General features: G+C 39.9%; 1 protein-coding gene across 3 annotated transcripts in view; it reads left to right on the top strand.

The window, feature by feature from the left end:
- polrmt (polymerase (RNA) mitochondrial (DNA directed)) overlaps positions 1–26,802 on the top strand; it is a 113,519-nt gene that overhangs the window by 37,261 nt on the left and 49,456 nt on the right. For all 3 annotated transcript variants that reach the window (XM_068016227.1, XM_068016228.1, XM_068016230.1), the window contains exons 6-11: positions 1,471–1,620; positions 2,285–2,452; positions 6,343–6,513; positions 8,597–8,836; positions 12,311–13,099; positions 14,107–14,229. In XM_068016227.1, the coding sequence (XP_067872328.1) occupies positions 1,471–1,620; positions 2,285–2,452; positions 6,343–6,513; positions 8,597–8,836; positions 12,311–13,099; positions 14,107–14,229 (1,641 nt within the window). The remainder of the gene's footprint in view (positions 1–1,470; positions 1,621–2,284; positions 2,453–6,342; positions 6,514–8,596; positions 8,837–12,310; positions 13,100–14,106; positions 14,230–26,802) is intronic.

Genomic DNA, 26,802 nt, shown 5'->3' with positions numbered 1-26,802 from the left:
GAATTGGCCTTTATAGCCACTCCAGGCGCTACTTCACAAACCACTGGCCACCTCTAGGCACTTACCCATTGTCTCTCGAGACAAGGAGGCCAAAGAAGAGAAGAAAAAGAACATCATCATGCTGCTCTGCTGACACAGCATTTTCACGTTGGCATTGTTTTAATGCAATAAATTAAGGTCATGTGTTTTGAAGGCATTCTTTTAGTTGAATATATCCACATATTATTGCGGTATATTGTGCTAATTGTGTTGCTGAAAGATTTTATTTTTATCAGCTACAAAAAGACATGGAGTAACTATTGGTCGTCTGTGGGCAATTTGCTCTTGGCTAGGAGCTACAGTTGGGGAAAGAAAACTGAAGTAGCTGAACAGGTTACCCCCATGAACTCCTTGCTTAATTCCTTTAATCTATTTGATCGAATCCTTTTAGAATGCCAACCTTCTTTTCCTACAGCCTGCATGGAAAAATGAAATGTCAAGCGTATAGTACAATACTGTATGAATTAATAATTGGTACAATGTTTTTATAAATTACTTCCCCTAAGGTTATGACAGGGTGTGGATAATATCTGCAGTTTCTGCTTCTAGGGGTAAAGGATATTGGTCACACTAAGGGGTAGTGTAGGTGTCAAAATATGCGATACTGGATTAACTGTTTAAAATTTAGAGTTCACAGTACTAAACGGTAGTCCGTAGGGATATCCAGACTCAGAGGTTGGCATGTCCAATTTATTCCTGCATGATTTTCCAGTTGGATAATAGAGGAAAGAACATATCGAGGAAGGATAACACTCCATAGTCTTAGTCACACAGAATGTTGATAACTTTGACTAGAGTGGTCTCACTATTATAGGTGAGACAGAAGACACGCTGAGCTTTTATATAGGTCGAAGCTGACATGAAGATGGCTGGTGATGGCACATTCTAGAATCTTGGAGAAGATGTTGGAGATGGACTATTAATTGGAAAAGAGGAATGGGGCAAGACTCTGTTTTTGAAGGAGTGGGTTGATTACAGAAGGTTCGAAAGGGGGCACAATGCCTAAGTACAGGGAGCAGTTGACTATATTGGTAAGCATTAAGCCAGCAAGTAGTATTTGAGTGGCCAGGAGCTTAGGATTTGGGCATCACTGGCAAAATTGAGTTTATTGCCCAAGAGTGGGTGCCTTGAGAACATTGAGAAGCAGCCACCTAATATGGAGCCACATGTAGGTCAGGTTCCCTTTCCTCTAGGGCATTTGGATCCGGTTGGGTTTTTACAACAATTCTGCTATTTTCATGGTCATTTTCTAGTGCTAACCTACAAATTGCCTGATTATTTGAATTTCGTTTCACAATTTAGTATCATAGGATTTGAAGTTGCCAGCTCTGGGTTAGCAGTACCAAAATCACTACTATACTCTGATGAACAAATGATATCACTGATGAATGAATAGTAGTTGCACATATTAAGCACTTTGCTTTACTTTAGGTTGAGCCTGTCAAATACCCCAAATTGGATCTCTGTCTAGAAGAATTGAAGGAGAGATTTGAGAGACAACTGAGCAAGGAGCAAGCGGATACCATTTCTATCGATTCTGTTGAAGTGACAAAACCCATTACGGAGAAAATGAAAAGAATGGTACTTGTCTTCTACTAAATGCATGCACAGTATAAAGCAGGAAAATTGGAAGAGTTCTTTTATGTATCTTTTTAACTTTGATCATGGTCTCTTTCTCTAAAATTGAAGACAAAAAGTCAAATGTTGGCTACATGCCCTAAGTGCCTTTGCTGTTTGTTAATGATGAGCATGAACATCTTGGTCTTTATGCAACTGGTACTGTTAGCTGTCATTGTCAAAAATGCCTGATCTGGTTTCCTAGCTCTGATTACTGCTTGCTAATCAACTTTAGGGAGGCATGGGAGCACAAAATATTAAAAGAAGAAATGTGTTGCATCAGATTTCCATGGATGTTTTCTATTTTGTAAATCTTTTATGATTCTGTTATGTTTAATCTGATATTCTATATTCACTCATGTCCATCATTTGTAATTGACTTCCAATTAATAGTGACATATTTCTTGAACCTTACAGCTGAAAAATATGTATTTTGTACCCTTTTTTTAATAGTATTCTGTACCTTTCAGGGTTCAGGAAAGACTAATGCAGTCTTCCTGAGGACTTTAATTCTGATAGCTGGTGCAGTTGCATCATCTGGGTAGTGTTTTTTTATTTATAAAGCGACAGACATGTAATCATTATGATAACCGATGTCACTAACAGAAATTATGTTGTTTTGAATCAGCGCAACCGTCTGGCAGATTTGCGTGCCAAGTGGCAAAAGTCTCTACTGCAGGCATTTCGAGAGTGCAAGTTCCATTTGGCTGGTGATAGAAGTTGTTCCTGGAGAATGAATCTCTATCCTTATCTCTGCCTGTTGGATGATAAGGAGTACGTAGACATTATGATACAGGTATGAAAGATAAAAGTGTGATCAGATTTATAAACCGTTAATACACAATACATTTTAGCACTTTGAGGGAGTTAAAGGTTGCTTAGTGACACATCTGGCTTGGACAGTGGACCTGAGGACAGATTTCTGTGCCCCAAGTCAGAATTCAGTCCAGGAATTCTCTGAGGGTTGTTAGTCTGTGGAATTCTCTTCCCCAGAAAGCAATGGAGGCTGGGTCATTGAATTTATTCAAGACTGAGTTAGATAGCTTTTTGATAGACAAGGGAGTTGAGGGTTATGGGGGGGAAGACACGAAAGTGGAGCTGAGACCACAACCAGATCAGCCGTGATCTGATCCAGTGGCGGAGCAGGCTCGAAGGGCCGAAATACCTATTCCTCCTAAGTCCTATGTTTCTATGAATTAGTTTGTCAATGTCTCCTGGCTTTTATGCTTTTTTATTATTAAGCTAGAGATTAATTTGAACTACCTTAACCCCTACCCATCAACTTCTCCATCCTTGACCTTCCACTGTAGACTTATTTTGTTAGCTGGTGAAGCAGTTTGGTCCTTTACTCAAGACCACAAATCCATTCATGCAGTAGTTTAAATACCTGAAACATGTGTTGACATGTTTGCTCAATTAAAACCCTCAATGCCAGCCTGACATGCAGCAATTGAATATAAACTTTGATACAGATCCGAGCTGTAAAGTTAAAGATTCATGTCAGGCTGACATTGATGTCCTGCAGGATTTTATTGGTGAATTAGATCCATGTGGTTCTATTAAATGAGTAGTTCCGAAACTAGAATTAAGGATTCAATGTGGGGGTTGTCACAAAAAATGCTCAATCCTAACAAACAATCGGATGGAATCTAAACTGAGTTCCTAATTTACACTTTTTTTAAACATTGTCCTTGGTTTTTTTGTCCAATAAATACTAATTCTTAACCAAACATTTTCAAATGCACCAAGGTAATTTTAAAAAAGCACAAAAGTTAATTTTTGGAGCGATGCACATAACTCACATCTTATTTCTTTCAAAGTGCTACATTTAGAATAATAAATGTTGAAGTCAGTATTCCTAAGCTTTTGTACTTGTCCAACAACAAAAGTGGTTTGCAGAAAATCATTTTAAACTTAACTTTAAACTGTTGCCTTAGTGCCCTAATGTGAAGCTGAAGTAGTAAGCGTCTACTTCCAGGAAGTAGTTTTCACTTTTTGGTGCACTTAGGATTCCAATCATTGATCTGACTCCTGAGTTATACAGCTGCTTTCTCATTAGTGCACATCCAAAACTACTTCCTATCGAAGCAAAAGTGACAGTATAACAACACTGTTGGTATATTGTTATCCTTGAATTGCCAGAACATTCGGATGTACAAAATTGACAGGCAGGAAAATATTAGATGGTCCCTCAACCCTGCCCTGCACTATTATAGTTTGGACCATCTTAAAACATATGAACACACATATGAACATACGAATTAGGAGCTGGAGTGGGCCATTCAGCTCCTTGAGTCTGCTGCGCCATTTGATAAGATCATGGCTGATATGATTGTGGCCTCAACTCTACTTTCCTGTATAACCCCTATAACCTTTGACTCCTTTTATCAATCAAGAATTTATTTAGTTCAGCCTTAAAAATATTCAATGACCCTGCCTCCACTGCTTTCTGAGGAAGAGAATTCCACAGACTGGCAACCCACTGAGAGAAAAAATTTCTCCTCATCTCCATCTTAAATGGGAGATCTCTTATTTTTAAACAGTGCCCCCTAGTTTCTCCCATAAAGGGAAACATCTTCTCAGCATCCAGCCTGTCCGGTCCCCTCAGGATCTTTAATATTTCAATAAGATCACAGCTCATCCTTCTAAACTCCAATGGTTGTAGGCCCTGCTTGTCCAACCTTTCCTCATAAGATAACCCCCTTCATCTCAGAAATCAGTCGAGTGAACCTTCTCGTAACTGTTTCTAATGCAATTATATCCTTTTAAGTAAGACCAAAACTGTACACAGTACTCTGGATGCAGTCTCGCCAACGCCCTTTACAACTGTAGCAGAACTTACCTACTTTTATGTTCTATTTCCCTTGCAATAAACAACATCATTCCATTTGCCTTTGTAATCACTTCCTGTATCTGCATGCTAACTTCTTGTGAATCACGTACCAAGACATCCAATCCTTCGACTGCAGTGTTCTGCAATATCTCTCCATTTAAATAATATACTACTTTTCTATTCCTCCTGCCAAAGTGGAGAAGTTCACATTTTCCCACATTATACTCCATCTGCCATGTTTTTGCCCACTTACTTTAACCTATCTCTATCCTTTTGCAGACTCCTTATGTCCTCTTCACAACTTGCTCTCCGACCTATCTTTGTGTCATCAGCAAATTTAGCAACCATACATTTTGTCCCTTTTATCTAAGTCATTGATATAGACTGTAAATAGTTGAAGCCCCAGCACTGAGCCCTGTGGCAGTCCACTAGTTACAGCTTGCCAACCCCAAAAGGACCATTTATCCCTACTCTCTGTTTTCTCTTAGCTAGCCAATCATCTATCCATGTGAATATGTTACCCCCTACACCGTGAGCTTTTATTTTGTGTAGTAACTGTTGATGTGGCACCTTAAACAATGCCTTTTGGAAATCCATGTACACCATATCTACAGGTTCCCCTTTATCCGCATTTCTTGTTACTTCCTCAAAGAACTCTCAATTAGTCAAACACGATTTCCCTTTCACAAAACCATTTTGACTCTGCCTGATCACATTAAGATTTTCTAAGTGCCCTGCTATAACCTGCTTAATAGATGATAGCATTTTCCCTGTGGCAGATGTTAGGCTAACTGGCCTGTAGTTTACTGCTTTCTGTCTCCCTCCCTCCTTTCTTGAATCGAGGAGTTACATTCACTATTTTCCAATCTGAAGAGACCTTCCCAGAATCTAGGGAATTTAGGAAAATTACTACCAGTGCATCTACTATTTCAAAATTTTAAAACCTTAAGATGCAGATCATCAGGTCCTGGGGACTTGTCAGCCTTTAGTTCTGATAGTTTTCACAGTACCCTTTCCCTGGTGATTGTAATTGTTTTAAGTTCCTCCCTTTTTAGCTCTTGATTTACAAGTATTTCTATGATATTTGTGACTTCTACAGTGAAGACAGACACAATATCTGTTCAATGCTTCTGCCATTTCCTTATTTCCCATTAATTCCCCAGACTCTCTTTAGAGGACCAACACTTACTTTAGTTACTCCTTTCCTTTTTAAATACTTGTAGAAACTCTTACATCAGTTTTTATGTTTGTAGCTAGCTTTTGCTCATACTCTAATTTCTCCCTCCATTTTTAGTTTTTCTTTGCTGTTTTTTAAATTCTGTCCAATTTTCTGACCTACCACTAATCTTAGCAGACTCTTAGCAGAATTGTATGCTTTTTCTTTCATTTCGATACTATCCATAACTTCCTTAGTTAGCCAGAGATGGTGTGTCCTCATAGACTCTTTCTCTGTCACCGGAATGTATCTTTGCTGAGAGTTATGAAATATCTCCTTAAATTCTGCCACTACATCTCTACTGCCATATCTTTTAGCCTAATTTCCCAGTTCACTTTGGCCAGCTCTGTCTTCGTACCCTTGTAATTGCCTTTACATAGTGGAACCAATACCTGGGAATGTGATGAGGGATCGCCCAAGTGTTGCAGTTTTTTTCCATTATTTACGAACACTGTGAATAAGGAAATATTTTATGCTAAAAAAAATTGGTTTTAGTGCAGTAAAAGATATAGTTATTTAAGTCAGTCATTTTGAATTTCAGCCAACTTGACCTACCATAGAGATGATGATTCTTTGATGAATTGGCAATATTTGAAACATCAAGATTTAATTTAATATTTTCCATTCTGCCTTTCAGACTATTGCAAATATTCCTCCAAATGGAGAAGCATTACTGATGATTGCAAAAGAATTGGGTTACAGAGTTTATAACAAGTATTCAATACGAAAGAAGATCAAAAATGAGATGGTGGATAAGATAAAAGAAATTTATTATGCCTACATTGAACTGCTGGCGAAGGATACTGAGGTAATACCAACTGGATATTCTGTTCCTAGTTAAATTGTTAAAAAGTAGATAAGAATAAATAAGTGCTCAGATTTTTTCCTAACATTTAAAAAAAAAATCTCAAGTTGGCACCTTGTTGGATTGGAGACTGTTGTGCATCATCAGTGGTATGCATCAAGAAGATTTTTGCATTGGTTCTCAGATCCAGTTTAATAAACATATTGAAATCCCCTCTGAATATTTTCCAGAATTATAAAGTTTAAAGCACAGCTTATTACATCTGCATAAAAGTCACCCTGAACTTATAAGAAATGACGTTTTATCACAATGGTTTCTTCATAAACCTCACTAGGAATGGATTTACTATTTGTCTTCGTGTGCCCTATCTCACTTCCTTTTACAAATATTTTGATACCATCTTTTTGTAATCTTTTAAGAATTTGCCAATTTTGTAAATTTTGTGCACTGATAATTTGAGTCTTGCAGTTGCATAAGGTGACAATCAAAGGATTTTGAAGTAACTGCTATGTAAGAAATGGGAAGAGACAAATACAGCTGTCAACCAGACCCATAACACTAATGCCATAATGTTCTACTGATGGGTATAAGAAAATGCAGATGAGGGATACTAGTTTTATTTGCATGAGGCAGGCCACAAACTGCAAAATAATCCCATTATATTACAAAAATTCAGGAACTTGGAGCAAGAGGAAATGCATCAGCATGAATAGTAAGTTGGTTGGCAAACATAAAACAAATGGTCAGGGTTAATGAATGCTGTTTGGATTAGAGAAGGGTGCCAATGGTAGTCCATTTTTTCTTGAGATATTTCAATGGGCTGGATTTTATGTAATCGGCAGTAGCCGTAAAAACCCGCACGCACGGGTTGGACTCCACGAAGCCACTGCGATATTATGCACGGCAGCTCATTTACATGGCTGGGCGGCTCCCCCCGATGACATGGAGGGGGCGGGTGTCCGGCGCCATTTTTAAAGGGCTTCCAGCCCTTACACTTTCCCTTTAAACATTTAAATTAAATGTAATGAAACTGATTTTTAAAAATGATATACATGTTTCCATTCACTCATTCCTTGCCCTCTTTTCTCCCCCCACCCCGAAAATTTAACTTCTGTACTTGACCTTCCCACCCCCCCCCGCCTTCCCAAAGTTCACAAACTTTTAACTTTACCCCTTCCCACCATCCTCTCCACCAATCAGAATAGTCTGACCCTGCTCCCCCATTCCCACACTGAGAAACTTACCTCCTCCCCACTTCCCACAGGTGTTGTGCCTCGTTTTCCTGAAACCAAAGGTGCAGCAGTGCTGGCTGTCGGGATGAAGATCGCAGTGGCACTTCAGGAGGTGACGGGAGCGTCATTAACTCAGTTAAGTTAATGAATTTGAACATTTAAATTACAGTCCCACCGCCAAGCGGTGGGGGGCTGCCACGAGGCCTCGCTGACGCTGGCAAGATTGGGATGGGCCCTGTCAGCGTCGAGGTCCAGGGCGGGCCTCATCTGGGGCAATCTTCATGCCCCCCCACCCCCTGCCACGAATCCTGACGTCAAGGCCTCTATAAAATCCAGCCCAATGATTTCAACTTGGACAGACGGAATAGGTCAAATATTTCTAACGACAAAAGTAGCAATTTGGGAAATAGTGAGGAATAGAGAGTAAAAGACTTTAAAGAGGACATAGACAAGTTATTGGGTTGGAAAGGCAGGTGGCAGATACAACTTAACGCAGAAACTAAGGAAGTAATGTGTTTTGGGAGGAAAAGCAAAGAACAGAGAGTATAAGCTCAAATCAAGATGCTAAGTACTGTGGAGGAATAAAGAGAAGCATGCAAATACATAATTCCTTGAAAATGCAAGGATGGATGAAGCCAAAAAAGACAGTAGCAGCTCAGACTTTATAAGCAGTGACATTGTGTAGTCCTGTAAGGTTGTTAATTATGAGGTTATTATAGGGGAAATTCAACATTCCTTATGATCTTGATTGAATATAAATTAAAGACAAGGATTGGACACTTAAAAACTATAAGAATTATTCTGTTGCAAGCCTCAGAATTATTTGTGCGGTAAAAACTGTGTTTCAATTCTAGCTGAACAACTTCCTGCCTCGTGAATACTTGATGAAACTAGAAAGAGAGATGAATTTGGGTCCTTCGCTGTTAAGTGAAGATTCTCCCTGGCCACATTTTTTGATTGTACATTTGGGAACTCATCTGGTGGATCTATTGGTTCGTGGAATTAAAATCCCCATAAACACCCAAAATCCAAGTCATGAGAAGAAATTTATTCCCGTCTTGTATCATATGTACAGCTTTCGCAGTAACAAACAGGTGAGGTACAAAGTCATGAGTTTTCTTTTATATCTGCGTAGATATTGTATCGTTAATCTACATTAACCTCTTTTTCATTCGTTCGGGGGATGTGGGTGTCGCTGGCTGTTTATTGCCCTTCTCTAATTGCCCTTGGGAAGGTGGTGGTGAGCTGCCTGTACCTTACCAAAGAAGTGTGGGTTAAAGCCAATTTATCTTGCGTTTGTATTTTTCGTGCTGAAGTGGGTAAGTGCAGGGCTTATGGGAAAGAAAGAATGATTTGCAATTGTATATTCATGACCAGTGTAGTCACTGTTGTAATGTAGGAAACGCGTACAGCAAGCTCTTACAAACAGCAACGTGACATGACCAGATAATCTATTTTTGTTAGTGATGTTGATTGAGGGATAAATATTGGCTAGGACATCGGGGATAACTCTGTTGCTTTTCTTCAGAATAGTGGCACGGGATCTTTTAGATTCACTCGAGTGGGTAGACAAGGCCTCGGTTTAATGTCTCATCCAAAAGATGGCACCTTTGACATTGCAGCACTCCCTTAGTAATGCACTGCAGTGTCAGCCTAGATTTTTGTGCTCAAGTCTTTGGATGCAACTTGAACCCACAACCCTCTGACTCGAGGCGAAAGTGCTACCAACTGAGCCATGGCTGAAAGTTCTGAAATTGCATGATTCACGACCTCTGAATAGTGCTTGTCACCACATTGTGAGAAACATGTTCTACAAATTATGACAAAGGGAATTTGCAAAGCAGCTATTGTTAAGTAGTACTGCTTTTTGTTCAAATCTGTTGGGATGTCAGTCATCAATAGATCTACAGAGTAGGACAGAACAAAATAGATGGCTATAGAAGAATCCATTTATGCGGTACTTTCTGTTTCAAAGTTTATTTGTTTCAGGCCTGACTAATCAAGCAGGTAAATGGAATGAAGCATTTCATGTAATGCTGTTAGCTGTTCTTCTTTGTAAAGGGGTGTTATTCTGCTCACTGAGAAGTGTGAGAGAAATTACAATGACACCAGTACAGCTCAGTGCTGACAAAACACACAACCTTGTGGAAGAGCATTAACGCTATAATTTAGTAATTTGGCTACAATTTTATATGTTTAAAAGGTTTTAGAATGACAGGAAATGGAAGTTTTGACATTGGGTAGAGATTGCCACAGTTTGCTAATTTGTGACCTCTTGTTGAGTGTAATGTTCCTAAGTTATATGTTCAAAAGCTATGGGTTTTATTCCATTTATATTTTGATAGATGGGGAAAAAATCTTACAACCTGATCTAAAAAAACTTGCATTGGTATTTTCATATTTCTTCAGGTTTTTAATGTCTATTTAACTGAACATTAACAACTAACTCTCTGTATCCAGTCCAGTAAAATATGTGACTGCAGTTATAAAGGTCACTCCAAAAAATTCAAAGAAAATAATGAAACACAGTTTGATCATTAATAAGTTCACTTTCAGACTCGCGTGATTGAGTTACTGACTTTTACTGAACAGAGTTAGTACAGCACTATCAGCCTCTGAGATTGGCAGAAGCATTTAAATAGACTTCACATTGTAATGGTTGATGGAGAGTTATATTTGTCCTGCAAAGTAAAAGAGAAAAAAAAAATGGAAATCTGAAATATAAACAGAGAGGGGAGAGATTAAATGACAAAGATGTCATGCTTTGTCTTTCACTAAAACTATTTAGCACTCCATTTGCATTCTTTTTCATTGACATGTGTCATTTAATCTCTCCCCTCTCCGTCCTGTCATAGACCTTCCCTTTTGTTCATTTCCGCCCATTGCCCGCCACTTTCACGCTCAAAAACTGTTACGTTTCTAACTTTTGCCAGTTCTGATGAAGGGTCACAGACTACACAGATGCTGCCAGACCTGCTGAGCTTTTCTGACACTTTCTGTTCTTATTTCTAAAATAGTGATGGTTGGGTTGGGAGGCGTACACTCGTAATGTGTAAATCTGTAAATAAATATAAAAGTGGGAAAGATTTTCTACAGTTCCATCCTTCAACTGTCTTTCTGAAATAGAACACTACTTTTTACTCTTGTACTTTTGGTTTCGTTCCATCATACAACCATTTAAACAGAGTCTGAATCCCATTTTTTTATTATTCATTTATGGGATATTGGCATTGCTGGCATGGCCAGCATTTATTTCCCATCCCTAATTGCCCTTGAGTGGTTGGTTGCCTTCTTGAACTGCTGCAATCTATGTGGTGTAGGTAGTCCCACAGTGCTGTTAAGTTGCGAGTTCCAGGATTTTGACTCCGTGACGATGAAGGAGCAGTGATGTATGGCTGGCATGATGGTGTCTGGCCCACATTATCTATCCCCTTCACCTGTTGGGAGTGGCAACTCGAGGGCAAATCCTTTTGCTGTCTTGAATTATAATGGAATTTCTACCTTCAGGTAATTTAGCATAATTCTGCAGCTAGGTTTCTGTATGTATTTCCTTCTTTTGTCATCATTCCTTTGGTAGCCAGACAAAACTCATCATGATTGTCCCAATGCATATCTTGTCAACTATTGTTCTCTGGGATCTTAGAAATAGTGTTCTTGTTTCCCACTGGTGGCACCTTCTTTTACAATGGGAGATCAAATCTGCATGCAGAACAGGAATGCTTCAGGTGTCATCATAGTTATTGAACAGCTTCAACTTCGAGAACAAGGTTATCCCTCGTTGGTGGCTGAGTCCATATTCATTTGAAGGGTACCTTTCATTAATTGAGCATATAATGTCAAGTGGTGGAAGTTTGTGGAATAACGCACATTTGCTCTACATGCTATGTGCATAATTTGTTATAATCCAGAATATCTGTGGTTTCTTTTAGTTGAATCTGAAGTCCAGTTCTATTGGTACGCATAGTTGGTGAATGTAAAATTGGAAGACATGAATCTGGGCCATTCATACAGAGTGGCATTCAAGTAATGTTGGAAACTGATTTTTGTAGTGAACATTGATATGGGGACTCCTTGCCTTTCCCCTCCACTTCCATCAGCGATGATTGTCATCTGTGGGTGTGATAAGGTCTTTCAATTCTCAAATGGTTAGTCAGACAAAATGCTTAATAGTTGGAGCATTGCATGGTGTGGGTTGTGGAGTGGGAGAGAAAAATTGGCTCCGTCCTTTTTACAAAAGGCACTTTCCTGTCATGTAATAATGGAACTTCAATGTAATCATGGAGGAAAGAAAAAGAGGAAGCTTCAAGATGTTTGAAATCAGTTGATTAAGGAGGGAGAAATTTGCACGGAAATCAAATTAGATCATTTTAAGTATGTTTGTGAAAATTCTAACAGATGTATGGATAATTTTGTTCTTAATTATTTTAAGAACTGTAAATGGTGGAAATCTGAAATAAAAACAGAAAATGTTAGAAGTGCACAGCAGGCCATCAGCATCTTGGAACAAAAAGGCTGGGTTGATGTTTCCTTGAGAAACTGTTCATTATAATGTATTTTTTTTTTTGCAGATTGGTTTCATCAAGCCACATCCAATTTTAACTCAGATCCTTTCAGAAGCTGCAGAGACAACTTTAATCTTTGACTCCTCTGTCCTGCCAATGGTGTGTGCTCCCATCCCATGGACTTCACCTAGGTTTGGAGCCTATGTTCTGGCCCCCACCAAATTAATGCGGTGCATGGAAGGAGCTCTACAGCATCAGTTACTTTTGGAGAAATGCAAGAGTAGTGACTTGCATCCAGTTCTAGATTCCCTAAATCAGCTTGGGAATTGTGCTTGGAAAGTTAACAAACCAATGCTTGATTTAATTATTTCTATTTTTAATGACAAAGGAAACGAGAAGCTGGAGATTCCGCCTCCACTTTCGGAAGCTCCAGACATGCCCAAGTATGACCCAAAATGTGAGATTAGCCCAGCAGCCAAGTCTGTATTGAAAAAGAAAATAGCTTGGGTCAGGAAAAGGGCTGCTGAAATGCATAGCCTTCGAATGGATGCTCTTTACAAGCTTTCCATAGCCAACCATATCAGAGATGATATATTCTGGTTTCCTCACAACATGGACTTCCGCGGAAGGACATACCCTTGCCCGCCATATTTTAACCACCTGGGCAGTGATGTTACTCGTGCCATATTGTTGTTTGCAGAAGGAAAGCCCTTGGGCGAACATGGGTTAAATTGGTTGAAGATTCATCTTGTTAACTTAACTGGCTTTAAGAAAAAATGCTCCCTTAAAGAGAGACTTGATTATGCCGATGAAGTAATGGACAACGTCTTAGATTCGGCAGATAACCCTTTAACAGTAAGTGAACATTAGTTCAAGCATACCAGTCTAATTGAATGATTTACATTGCACGATTATAGATTAAATGTTCGTATCTGCATCTTCTGGTTTTGCATTCTATTTGAAAATTTCACCTAAAATTGGCAGTTAAATGTACCTCATGATATTCTATGGATATAAAGTAATGCAGTAATTAAAAGGGATTGCTGTTTGTATGTGTGATCTATTCCAGTGCTGGTTTTATAGAAGTCACGAATTTTCTTCACCACCCACTGAGGAAAACATTAACAATAGTCAAATGTTTGCTGCTATGAATGATTTTACAATTCTAGTGTCAGCCCAAAGGGCATAAATTTGTAAGATGAGGTGGGCAGTGGCCATATTCACCTTTGGCACCGTCAGATGCTTTATATAGCAGCCCATGAAACCTTGCCCACCAGTGAGAAAAAATAGGGAATTGAAATATGATGAAAGCAAGCAAGTACATCAGACGGAAATATGAAGAAAGAAAATTGAATGCAACCAATTTATTTATACACAAAAGGCTAAAAAATTGGAATGTTGATTCATTTCTGTGAAATAATCCTGTTTGAAATTTTGCTGTATTGTATGTACTTCCTAACAAAGCTGAGCTGCTGTAAATGAAGGAAAGTCATATTTTGTTTAGCTGACTAAAAACTGCCAAGTGATCTAAAATGTTCAGTTGCAATTACAGGAAAAGCTTAAATTATGTAGAACCTCAATCGTACAGGTTTCCCTGGCATATAAGTCACTCCTTTATATTTCAAAAGCTTTTATTTCATTAAATAATGTACTATAATGTATGCTATTTTAAATGATGAATAAAATCATATTTCAATATAACATAAGTTCAATTAGAAATTGGTTTTAATTTGAACAGTTAAAAGCATTTGAGTGCCCAAAAATTCAACAGAGGAGTATGAGTGCAGATCATTTGCCCTTGATTAAAGGTGTTTACATAAAATGATGTGTTTGTGTGTCTAAGCTGCCTTTGATTTTCCCAGGGGAGGAAGTGGTGGATGAATGCTGATGAGCCTTGGCAGACGTTGGCCTGCTGCAGAGAGATAGCACATGCTGTGAGATCACCTGATACAACCAAATACATCTCTTATTACCCAGTCCATCAGGTAAGTTCTGAGATATTTAGGCAAACTAATAGTTACGATTTTTTTTTCTTGTATATCCTATTGCTCATGCAGATAGTTACTTAAAACAGCAAGATGAGCTGCTTTAGAAGATTACAGATTACAACAGCATCTTGAATTTATATAGCGCCTTTAACATAATAAGAGGTCCCAAGGCACTTTACAGGAGTGTTGTGGAACAAAATTTAACACCAAACCACCGAATCAGATATTAGGCCAGAAAATCAGAAGCTTGGTTAAAGAAGTAGGTTTTAAGGAGTGCCTTAAAAGAGGAAAGAGAGGCGGAGAGATATAGAGTGGGAATTCCAGAGCTTAGGGCCTAGGCAGCTGAAAGTATGGCCACCAATGATGGAAATGCTTGAGACCAGAATTGGCAAAGGGCAGGTATCTGTGGGGTTTGTAGGGCTGAAGGAGGTTACAATGTTGAAAACATAAAATGGAGCTGATGTGCTAGTAAATGTTTTAATATTTACAATACTTCTGAATTTTATTAGCAGTTGTATTTAATTGAAGGTCAGTGTTCTAACAGCAGTTATCAGTGCATATGCTGATTCCCTGTCCACTCCCTAAATTGATATTTTAACATAGAAGGATTAATGATTTTTATGTAAGTACTCCCAAGAAAAGTCTGTCTGATTACCATGACATTTTGTGACCTGTCTGTGCACATGCAGAGAAACCAATATCAATTTATGTGTGATAAACTAAAAGTCTTGCATATAGCGTGTCCTTCCTGTAAATATTGCACTAACTTTGTGTAATGTTTTTACCATTGTACTTAGTTGGTAACACTGTTATTGTATCACCTTCGACTCACCGTGAGCGCAAGATCTTGTAAAAAATAAATATGTTCTATAAGCCAAATGAGAATGATACTTCTGGAAAACTGTAAACCCTGTGCATATTCAGACTGCAGGATCTGCTTTTAGAGTCACTGTCAAAAATATAAAGTCATAGTCTAAACTTTTGGGAGAGCCCAAGGCTTTCAAACAAAAACTTGGATGAAAGTACTAGAATACACTGGCAATTCAGTGGATAATATTCATGTTGGAAAATGTATACTTTTTCTTATTTTGTTTAAAACCTTATTTTAGGCATTTGAAGTTTTAGATATTGAAGAAAAAATGGATAGACAAAAAAAATTTCAAAAAGCATTCTCTTTATTTATTTATTTATTCACGGGGTGTGGCATTGCTGGCAAGGCCGGCATTTATTGCCTATCCCAAATTGCCGTTGAGAAGGCGGTGATGACAACTGAGTAGCTTCTTAGGCCATTTCGGAGGGCAATTGAGAGTCAACCATATTGGTGGGCATCTGGAGTCACATATAGACTAGATAGAGAAGATTTGATTCCCTAAGGAACATTAGTGAACCAGATGGGTTTTTATGACAATCCAGAACTTTCATGGTCACCATTACTGACACTAGCTTTTTATTCCAGATTTATTCAATTAACTGAATTTAAATTCCTCAGCTCTCTTGGTGGAATTTGAACTCTTATCTCTGGATCATTAGTCTAGACCTTTGGATTACTAGTCCAGTAACAGAACAAGTATGCTACCATGCATTCATCGACAAACCAGTGAAGTGTTTACATTCTGTTTTCCCTTTCTGAATGTTGGCATATTTAGATAGGGTTTTCCCACAATAAAAACTTGCATAGAAATGTTTCAATATAAATGTTGATGTTTGGAACAATGGAGTCAGTTGGTATGGCTATTACATCAGGTGTCTGAAGTCTTGCAAGATGTGTCTGGACAAAGTTAATGCTGACATTGACCTAATGCCTCATGTCATTGGGTCGCAGAGCAGCATTAATACCAGTCATGATGAAGCCAGCTCCTAGGATTGTTCTACTGTTGGAGAGATGTGCTTGTTTAGTGCGTGCAGGGGAATTAAAGAAGCTAGCATATAACTTTTAAAATGACTTCTTTTGGTAATGATATTGTATCCATCCATCTTGAAAACTGCTTAAGACTTAAATATCTTTTAGATTGTTTTTGCTGTAATTACTCTTCAGCAGCAATACATTGTATATGTATTACACTCATCATGAGAAGTGTACCTGGTAGGCTTACTGAGTGACTGGTGTTTTGGAAGACCATAGGAACTGATTTGTTATAGTTGCTGAATTATTCCGACATGAATTTGTAACCAAGTCAATTTCAATATCCATTAGCAAGTTTTACTTTACTCCACATTGACAGTATATTGGAGATTTTACTGGAAAATATTTGTTTTCTGAATTTGGAGTAATCCCCAGAGATTTGTTAGTTACCAGATTCACAGAATTTCCTTTTTTTTTTCCCTTCTTGGTTGGTGTAAGGTGCGCTGTTTTGTGAGCAATCTCGGATGCACCATTTAATATCTTCAATTATGTAGAAATACTAATGGCTATGCTCAGGATACTGAGGTAAAAAAGCAGTTGAGGTGAAGGTTTATCATGATTAAGAGACCTTGTACAGAAGCAAAATATGGTTTTCTGTGTAATTAGAATCGACTGCTGGATAGCTAAATTTTACTGCATGTCAGTTAGCATGTGCAATGAGAAGTGGATTTTCTCTTTGCTGACTGATCTGTGTATGTCAATCTTTTTTTTCTACTTTTATTTCAAACCTCCAGTATTTGCAGCTTTTTTTTTTCTTATTTGATATGTCAGTTGTTGGGCGTTTTATTTTTTAATGAGCAACGTAGGCGAAGAGGCACAGTCAAGGTTCAGAACAACATCATAGTTTTAAAAAAAAATTGATACTAATGGTTTGGTGATTGTAAGCTTGAATTATAAAATGCTGTAGATAGGGGAAGAAGCCCTGAGGGAGGTAATGAGCCCTACCATTTTAAGGACCTCGGAAAGCAAGTAGGAGATGATGTAAAACGTTTTTTGTCTTTGATAGATTTCTTCTCGTTATGTGCCTTGAGTTAGTTGGCCTAATTTTCTGATTCAGAACAGATTTTAAGACCTGATGTTATAACAGTAGCACTATGATCAGAACTATGTCCTTCCACCAGTGAGAATTTGACATTGATGTCGGAGGTATCCAGTTTCACTTTAGCATTCACTTACCAACGGACGATGTGTAACGAGTTCAAATGATTTTAAAAAAATCTAATGTTGCTTTATAGAGAATTAGTGAAAAGACAAAGATGATTTTATTTAATTGATAGCAGTATTTAAATGGGTGAGTAGGCTATCTTCCATTGTAAATTGTCTGTTAGGAATATTAAATTTCATTTATAACAGCAATCTCTGGGAAATGTATTATTTGTACGTTTAAAAATGAAGGTGGTGAATTTTTTTGAATTCCGTTATAAATCCTTAGGAATGGGTCAATACTGCAGTTGGAAATTGTGGCTGCTTTAAATCTAGAGCATGGTTGCAGATGGAATGAGCCATACATTGTCTTCACAAATAAGACACCATATATTATTAATTATGTGTGTACACCAATAGCAGCAACCTAATGACCTTGTGAACCATACAACAGAAACCCACAAAAGCCTACGTTCTGATCTTTTTATACATGTATACACATGTGGCCTTTTTTTTTAGTTTTCAAAATTAGTACCATAATGTAATAACCTCAACAAAAACTGTTATATCCTGTTTAAATAGAAATGTCAGGAACTTGATGTTTTTGTGTGAACGTGTAGGATAATCCTTACAGGTTTAGTAGTTTTATAACCATGAAAATCGTTATAACATGACCTCTGCTGCAGAACTTGCCGTGCCCCTAGACAAGCTGTTCCAGTACAGCTACAATACTGGCATCTACCCAGCAATATGGAAAATTGCCCTGCTATGTCGTGTACACAAAAAGCAGGACAAATCCAACCCTGCCAATTACCTCCCCATCAGTCTACTCTCAATCATCAGCAAAGTAATGGAAAACGTCATCGACAGTGCAGTCAAGCGGCACTTGCTTAGCAATAACCTGCTCATTGACGCTCAGTTTGGGTTCGGCCAGGGCCACTCGGCTCCTGACCTCATTACAGCCTTGATTCAAACATGGACAAAAGAGCTGAACTCGAGATGAGGTAGGAGTGACTGCCCTTGACATCATGGGAGCACTTGACCGAATATAGCATAAAGAAGCCCAAGCAAAACTGGAATCAATGGGAATCGGGGGGGAAACTTTCCGCTGGTTGAAGTCATACCTAGCGGAAAGGAAGATGGTTGTGGTAGTTGGAGATCAATCATCTCTGCTCCAGGCCATAATTGCAGGAGTTCCTCAGGGTAGTGTCCTAGGCCCAACCATCTTCAGCTGCTTCATCAATGACCTTCCTTCAATCATAAGGTCAGAAGTGGGGATGTTCGCTGATGATTGCACAATGTTCAGTACCATTTATGACTTCTCAGATACTGAAGTAGCCCATGTAGAAATACAGCAAGACCTGGACAATTTCCGGGCTTGGGTGATGAGTGGCAAATAACATTCGCGCCACATGAAGTGCCAGGCAATGACCATCTCAAACAAGAGAGAATCTAACCATCTCCCGTTGACATTCAATGGCATTATGATCGCTAAATGCCCCACTATCAACATCTTGGGGATTACCATTGACCAGAAACAGAACTCGAGTAGCCATATAAATACCATGCCTACAAAAGCAGGTCAGAGGCTAGGAATCCTGCGGTGAGTAATTCACCTCCTGACTCCCCAAAGCCTGACCACTATCTACAAGGCACAAGTCGGGAGTGTGATGGAATACTCTCCACTCGCCTGATGGGTGCAGCTCCAACGACACTCAAGAAGCTCAACATCATCCAGGAAAAAGCAGTTCGCTTGATTGGCACCCCATCCACAAACATTCACTCCCTCCACCACCAACGCACAGTGGCAGCAGTGCGTACCATCTACAAGATGCACTGCAGCAAAGCACCAAAGTTCCTTCGACAGCACCTTCCAAATCCATGACCTCTACCACCTAGAAGGACAAGGGCAACAGATGCATGGGAACACCACCACCTGCAAGTTCCCGTCCAAGTCACACACCATCCTGACTTGGAACTATATCACCCTTCTTTCACTGTTGCTGGTTCAAAATCCTGGAACTCACTTCCCAACAGAACTGTGGGTGCACCTACCACACATGGACTGCAGCGGTTCAAGAAGGCAGCTCACCACCATTTTCTCAAGGGCAATTAGGGATGGGCAATAAATGCTGTCCTAGCCAGCGGCGCCCACATCCTGAGAGAGGATTTTTAAAAAGCTTAACCTTAAGTATACTGAATAATCGGCACATTTTCTGATATGAAATTTTTGAAGAAGCTATTTCTGTTGCCTTTATATAGTATGGAAGACCTAGAAAATTCCATTGCGCCGGTTCTCAGTTCAGGTTTGTATTATTGCGGAATCAATACCTGAAGACCTGCTATCAAGTACACTCAGAGAATTGATTTTAGAATTCCAAAAAGGGAATGAAGTGCATTGGGAGCAGGGCTGGTAAATGTAGTTTGGACTAATTGCTCATGTGGAGGGTAAATTCTGACGTCAGCTAATTGGACTGTTCCCATGTTTTATCCCTCTCCATGCTTCAGCATTAACAATTGTCATTATTTATTAATTGTGAATTCTAATGGTGATAATGAAGACCAAAGAATGTGTAAATTAGTGGATCACCTGACTCAGCTTAAAAGCACGATCTCTTTATACGCTCTTCTACCACCCAGTTGATTGCTTCTTTGCAACTCTCTTGGCGTGTAAGTTCCAAGGTACGTCATGTCCTTCTGAAGAGCCTGACCTGGCTATTTGCTAAAATGCAAATTGTCAAGATTTAAACCCAACATTTTATATGAATAGTTGAATACAAAAGGGCTAGTTTTCCATATTACATACAGTGATGCGTTTAAGTAATTGTGGCATTAATATATTTATTTTCCTGCAGTGGATAAACCAATAAAATTACTTGAATTATTTCTGGGTGAATTGCTTCCAAACATCTTTCCAGGTTCCACTAGAGATTTGTACTCCTCTCTCCTTCTGTTCCCCAGCAATTCCCCCATCACCTCCTCACAACAGCACAGCTTCTGACTTACAGTGAACAATGCTACAACAGTTCTGTTTCTATATATCTTTATTTCCTGCTGCAATGATTTTTTTTTCCACAGTGTAAATTCTTGCCATTATAATTCCCTACTTTAACATCTGTGGAAAAGCACTGTCTAATTAAAAGGTATGGCGTCTAGATGGTGCTGCAGTTTCCTACAAATTGCTCAAAAGGCTTTCAGAAAAAATTCAATTCAATTTGTTTCTCTGTAACCGAAATTGCTAATGTCCAAAATCAGAATATAAACAAAATAAATTTTAAAAATGACATGTCAGAACAATATGGTTAAATTTATACATCATTCTGGCTTTAATTTCTTTTAATGCCATGAATGGAGTTATCTTAATAAAAACAAAGTGCTGGAAATACTCAGCTGGTCTGGCAGCATCTGTGGAGAGAGAAGTCGAGTTCATCATGAAAGGTCACAGACCTTTCAGGGCAGCGCAGTGGCATAGTGGTTAGCACCGCAGCCTCACATCTCCAGGAACCCAGGTTCGATTCTGGGTACTGCCTGTACGCAGTTTGTAAGTTCTCCCTGTGGCTGCGTGGGTTTCCGCCGGGTGCTCCAGTTTCCTCCCACAGCCAAAGACTTGCAGGTTGATGGGTAAATTGACCATTGTAAATTGCCCCTAGTGTAGGTAGGAGAATGGTGGGGATGTGGTAGGGAATATGGGATTAATGTAGGATTAGTATAAATGAGTAGTTGTTGGTCGGCACAGACTCAGTGGGCTGAAGGACCTGTTTCAGTGCTGTACCTCTCTGTCTATCTCTACCTGAAACGTTAACTGTGTTTCTCTCTTCACAGATGCTGCCAGACCTGCTGTGTATTTCCAGTACTTTCTGTTTTATTAGTGAAGTTATCTTAACAGCCTCAGTCTTTCCCAAAATTCTGGACTAGGACATGATATTCTTTCCAGTGCTTTGACATTGCTAGTTGATTTAAGATTTTGTCATCTGAACCTATGTGTTGTATACAATATTCCAGAATGCATCATTACTGTTGGGTATCTGAACTGCTGGAATGTTTGCTTTAGCTTCTAGTCAGGTCTGCTCCGTGTTTGTCAAAATTATTTTGAAGAAAAGCTAGAGCACAAACTTCAAAATATTTATTCAGCTAAAGTTTATGTTTAGTATTTATTGTAAAAGGAGACACAATAATGGCCTGGATTTTTCAGGGAAAATAACGGTGCAACTATTGATGATCACCACTGGCGCTCGGCGTTGAGATTAAATTGGACAGCAACTTCTGGCTTTCCCCACAAGCGCAGTTAAACACGGAAACGAGGAAGTTGCTGTTTGAGATGCTTCGTTCTAACAGTATCTTGCTGAGAGACTCTGCATTCTAGTATGTGGTAGTGTGTGAATTTGCTGTTCTTACCCACTGATACTCGCTAAACTCAGCAGAAAAAGTTAGAGCTTGTCCATTCAAATGTAAGTGAATTTTTAATGATGTAGAAAGTCTTAATTACTGTCTAATAATCTCTCTGGCACTGAAAATTTACTTTTAAAACTTAATTATTGTTGGATAGATAGTTTTTTTTCTTGGTTTACTGTAATGTCTCATCTCTTTGTATTCCAATTTTCTTTCCCACTCTCATGTACAGAAAGTGAATGGGAAACTTAGCATTGCATTCAGTGTTCTAACTTAGACTTCTTGGTTTAAACTCTGTGTGCCTCAGTAACAATTCATCAGTGTGATTGGCTGAGAAGATTATACCATTGCTTGCCCTGTTCAGACAGGTCCACAGTCCTCTGTAGTTGGCACTGCATTGTTTTGACTCCCTAATTAACGCAAGTCAGGGTGCAAAAGCCCACAAAGACAATGGGTAAATGTAATGAATGGCAAGTGCAGTTCATTTACCACTGACTATAAAATCTGGGCCTATGTGTTTGTGAGAGAGAAAGAAAAAAGACACATCTGTTTACATTTGACCATACATCTGTTATAGCTTTTGTTTTACATTCCATATATCATTTAGAAAGTGTGTTAGGCTGAGAGGGAGAGATGCAGATTGTTTGAATTATGAAGCTTCTAATTATCTCGATGTTATGTTGACAGTGTAAACATTCTGATAATATCTGGGAGACCTTGAAATGGGGAAACAATGACAGTGGGCTGAATTTTACCAGTGCGCCGCAGTTCGTGGCGATGCACTCTGGTGGCATGCATCCTGCGCAGATGCGCTGTTTCTTAGCCCCCGCGATATTATGCACAGGGCTGGTTTAAATAGAGGGGGTGGAGCGGCTGCCCCGATGATGTCAAGGGGGTGGCCGCCATGTCCCCAGCAATGGTGTCCGACACCGCCGTGCAGGCGCCAGTGCCTTTTTTAAAGGGCTTTGAGCCCTTACAATTAATTTATTTTAATGTTTAAAGGTACATTAAGTGGAATTTTTTATTAACAAATAATAAAGATGTGGAGGCCCTTCCCCAACCCCCCTACCCCCCCACCCCCCATGGTCATTTCATTGTCCGATTGGACCAACACTTGCCCTTTTCACTACCCAAACATCACTCCAACGTTTTAACTTTTGCCGTTCAACCACTTCCTACCATCCCCACATCCATTAAATATTGAATTCCCCGCTCTCCCACCCCTCCCGCCCTGAAAGATTTATTCCTCCACCCCCCTCCCCTCCAGGTTCTCACCTTAGAACTCCATACGGAGTTCCGAAGGCGCACGAACGGCGGCCGTAAACCCAGTGTGGGACAGTCGCCGTCTGCAGGTAAGTTTATTTAAATAGCATTAATGTTAATTTAAATATGTCGATGAAGGGCCTGCCGCCAGGCGGTTGTTGGGGGGCTGCACCAGGATCCTCCCGCCGCCAGTTAGATTCAGCAGGCCCTTCTCAACGTCGGGGGTCGAGGCTGGCCTCTCCCTGCAGAATTTTACCGGCCACCCTGCCGCAACCCATGGCGCCGAGGGGCTGGTAAAATTCAGCCCAATATCTTCGCACATCCTAATTTGAGTTTTTTAATTAAAACTTGCCTATGAACACTTTTGTGGTGGCAATTAGTGTTTGCACTTTCTCTGCTATGCGACAGCTGTTCAGAATGATGCTGCAATACATACCCAAAAAACTAGTCACAAAGGACCAAATTTAGTTTCTGTAAACTTTCTTTAAAAAGTCACAATAGTTCTGGCAGTCACAGGTTTCTCTCACCAAGTACTGCCAGTCCTTTGCCCTCCTCCTCCGTTTCTTACTGATAGAGATTAGGGATCCACTTCTCATTCTATCCCAAGTTGTGCTAATTCTCATGTTCCCCTTCTACAGTGCTGCCCAATCAGAGGACCCCACCCCCACCACCCCCCCAATACTGCCAAACTTCAAGTTACACTGCAGTACAGTGACATTCTAGGAACTAACACTCTAGTTTAGCCTATTTGCAGGACCCTTTCTGGTGCTATCAAAGCAAGGACTATCCCCCAGTGCTTGCAAAGTCCAGGATTTTTCCCACAGCTACCAAAGCACAGGACTGCCCTAAAGTGGAGCTCAGCCCCACTCCTCCCATAAATACCAGATCTTTATCTTCAATTGATGCATCTTGAATACATCTTGTTTTTTTATTTTCTGCTTTAAAAATGGCAGGAGATGAATATAAAGGCCACTCATTTGTAATTTTAACAATAATGGACAGGGTTGTAGAATTCAATTCCCAAAACCCCAGTAAAACCCATAAAATTCTGTGGGGAGAGGCCCGCCTTGACTTCCAACGTTGAGAAGGGCCCGCCTCATACTACTGGCGGTGGGGGGACCTTGGTGTGACTATCTAAATATTTAATTTAACAAAAATTAGATGTAAATGAACTTAGCTGCTGGTGGCGGCCATCCATGCTGATTTTACGGCCGCCGATCGCACTTCGCGTGCCTTCGGAACTCTGTACAGAGTTCCGAGGCGAGAACCTGGTGGATGGGGGGAGAAATAAAATTTTCAGGGTGGGAGGGGTGGGGGAGCAGAGAAAACAATTTTTATTGGCTGTGGGGATGGTGGGAAGGGGTTGAGGTTCAATGGGAACAAATTTCAGGGGGGTGGGTGGTAAGTTCAGGATATCAGTAAATGTTTATTAAGGGGAGAGGGCAATTTATATATAAATTACCCATTGTGTGGGAGGGGGGGTGGTGGTAGACGAGATTTAGAGTTGAAATAAAATTTTATTTTTATCTCCCGGCGACCGGGACCTTTAAATATTAAAATGTTACTGAAGGGCTTGAAGCCCTTTAAAAATGGCGCCTGCGCAATGGCGCTGGATGCTGTTGCCAGGTATGCGGCGGCCGCCCCCTGTATGCCATCAGAGGCGGCTGTTCCGCCCCTCTATTTATTTAAATGAGCCCCCGCGCGTAATATCGTAATACCGTGTCGGAAGGCTGCCAGGTTCAAAGCACGCTGCCACGGAGTGCGGCGTGCTAATAAAATTCAGCCCAGTATGTCTAGCGTGCATCTCCTGTGCATCAACCTTCTCAATCGAAATTGTGTTGAGTTAAATTTCTGTGTCACTCTTTAAATATAGGTCATCACACACATGTTGCTGCTACTCAATTGAATGCAACAATGCACATCATAACTGGAACTCTCCACTCAACACCCCTCCCCTGGCTTCCTGTCCTTGCACATACCACTCCCCCACACATCTGCCAACTGACAAAAACCCACAAGCTGGTTCAAACCATCCGTGCTGCACCTCACTTACCACTCCTTAATGTCATGTTCAATCCACCTACTGCCCGCCTTCCATCTCGGCGCCCCATATGGAGCAACCTTCTGAGCAAGATCTGCCAGCAGACATCCTTTGGATCAAGGAATGGGCAACACGGGAAGTCACTAACAAGTTCCTTGTGACAAACCCCATCTGTCGACTGGCAGGCTTTGAGCTACCACAGCGAGAGTGTCCTTGCTAAGCAGGTTCAGGGCAAGCCAGGGCCCTGCACAGTCAACCTCCACCTCTGGGGTCTCAGTACAAACCCCTTATGCATTTATGGAGAGACGCAAACAATGCTGCAGATTACTGAGGAATGTCCCGTCTACAGACTAAGTGGCGGACTAATCACCTTAAACTCAGCAAATGAGGAGGCTATCGCTTGGCTCCGGGGATTTGCATTCGCTAAATAAAATTAAATATAAAGAGAAAAGACATCGTTATTTACAAACATACGAATTAGGAGCAGGAGTAGGCCACTTGGCCTTTAGAGTCTACTCCACCATTCAATAAATTCATGGCAGAACTGGTTACATTTCCACCTCCCCCGATAACCTTCCACCCCCTTGCTTATCAAGAATCTATCAACCTCTGCCTTAAAAATATTCAAAGACTCTCAACCCTCTGAGAGAAAAAATTTCTCCTCATCTCTGTCATAAGTGGGCGACCCCTTATTTTTAAACAGTGACCCCCTAGATCTAGATTCTCCCACAAGGGAAAACATCCTTTCTACATCCACCCTGTCAAGACCCCTCAGGATCTTATATGTTTCAGTCAAGTCACCTCTTACTCTTCTAAATTTCAGCGGATACAAGCCTAGCCTGTCCAATCTTTCCTCATAAGACAGCCCACCCGTTCCAGGTATTCGTCTAGTTAACCTCTTTACTGCCTCCAACACATTTTCATTCTTCCTTAAATAAGGAGACCAATACTGTACACAGTACTCCAGATGTGGACTCACCAATGCCCTGTATAACTGAAGCATAACATCCCTACTTTTGTATTCAATTCCCCTCACGATAAATGATAACATTCTATTAGCTTTCCTGATTATGTGCTGTACCTGCATACTAACCTTTTGTGATTCATGCACTAGGGCACCCAGGTGCCTCGGCATCTCAGAGCTCTGCAATCTCTCACCATTTAGATAATATGCTTATTTTTTATTCTTCCTGCCAAAATGGAGAATTTCCCACTTTCCCACATTATACTCCATTTGCCAGGTCTTTGCCCACTCACTTAACCTATCTATGTCCCATTATAGCCCCCTTATGTCCTCTTCACAAGTTACTTTCCTATCTATCTTAGTGTCATCAGCAAATTTAGCAACCATACCTTTGGTCCCTTCATCTAAATTCATTTATATAAATTGTAAAAAGTTGATACTCTAGCATAGATCCCTGTGGCACACCACTCGTTACATTTTGCCAACCAGAAAATGACCCATTTATGCCTACTGTTTCCTGTTAGCTAGCCTATCTTCTATCCATGCCAATATGTTACCCCCTACACCATGAGCTTTTATTTTCTGCAATAACCTTTGATGTGGCACCTTATCAAATGCCTTCTGGAAATCTAAGTATAATACATCCACCGGTTCCCCTTTATCCACAGCACATGTAACTCCCTCAAAGAACTCCAATAAATTGGTGAAACATGATTTCCCTTTCACAAAACCATGTTGACTCTGCCTGATTACCTTCAATTTTTCTAAATGATCTGCAATAACATCTGTAATAATAGCTTCTAATATTTTCCCTAAGACAGATGTTAAGCTAACTGGCCTATAGTTTCCTGCTTTCTGTCTCCTTCC

Source organism: Heterodontus francisci, chromosome 36 (assembly GCF_036365525.1).
Source record: "Heterodontus francisci isolate sHetFra1 chromosome 36, sHetFra1.hap1, whole genome shotgun sequence".
NCBI lineage: Eukaryota > Metazoa > Chordata > Chondrichthyes > Heterodontiformes > Heterodontidae > Heterodontus > Heterodontus francisci.
Note: the sequence above shows the minus strand (reverse complement) of the source record. Positions and strands in the feature narration are given on the sequence as shown.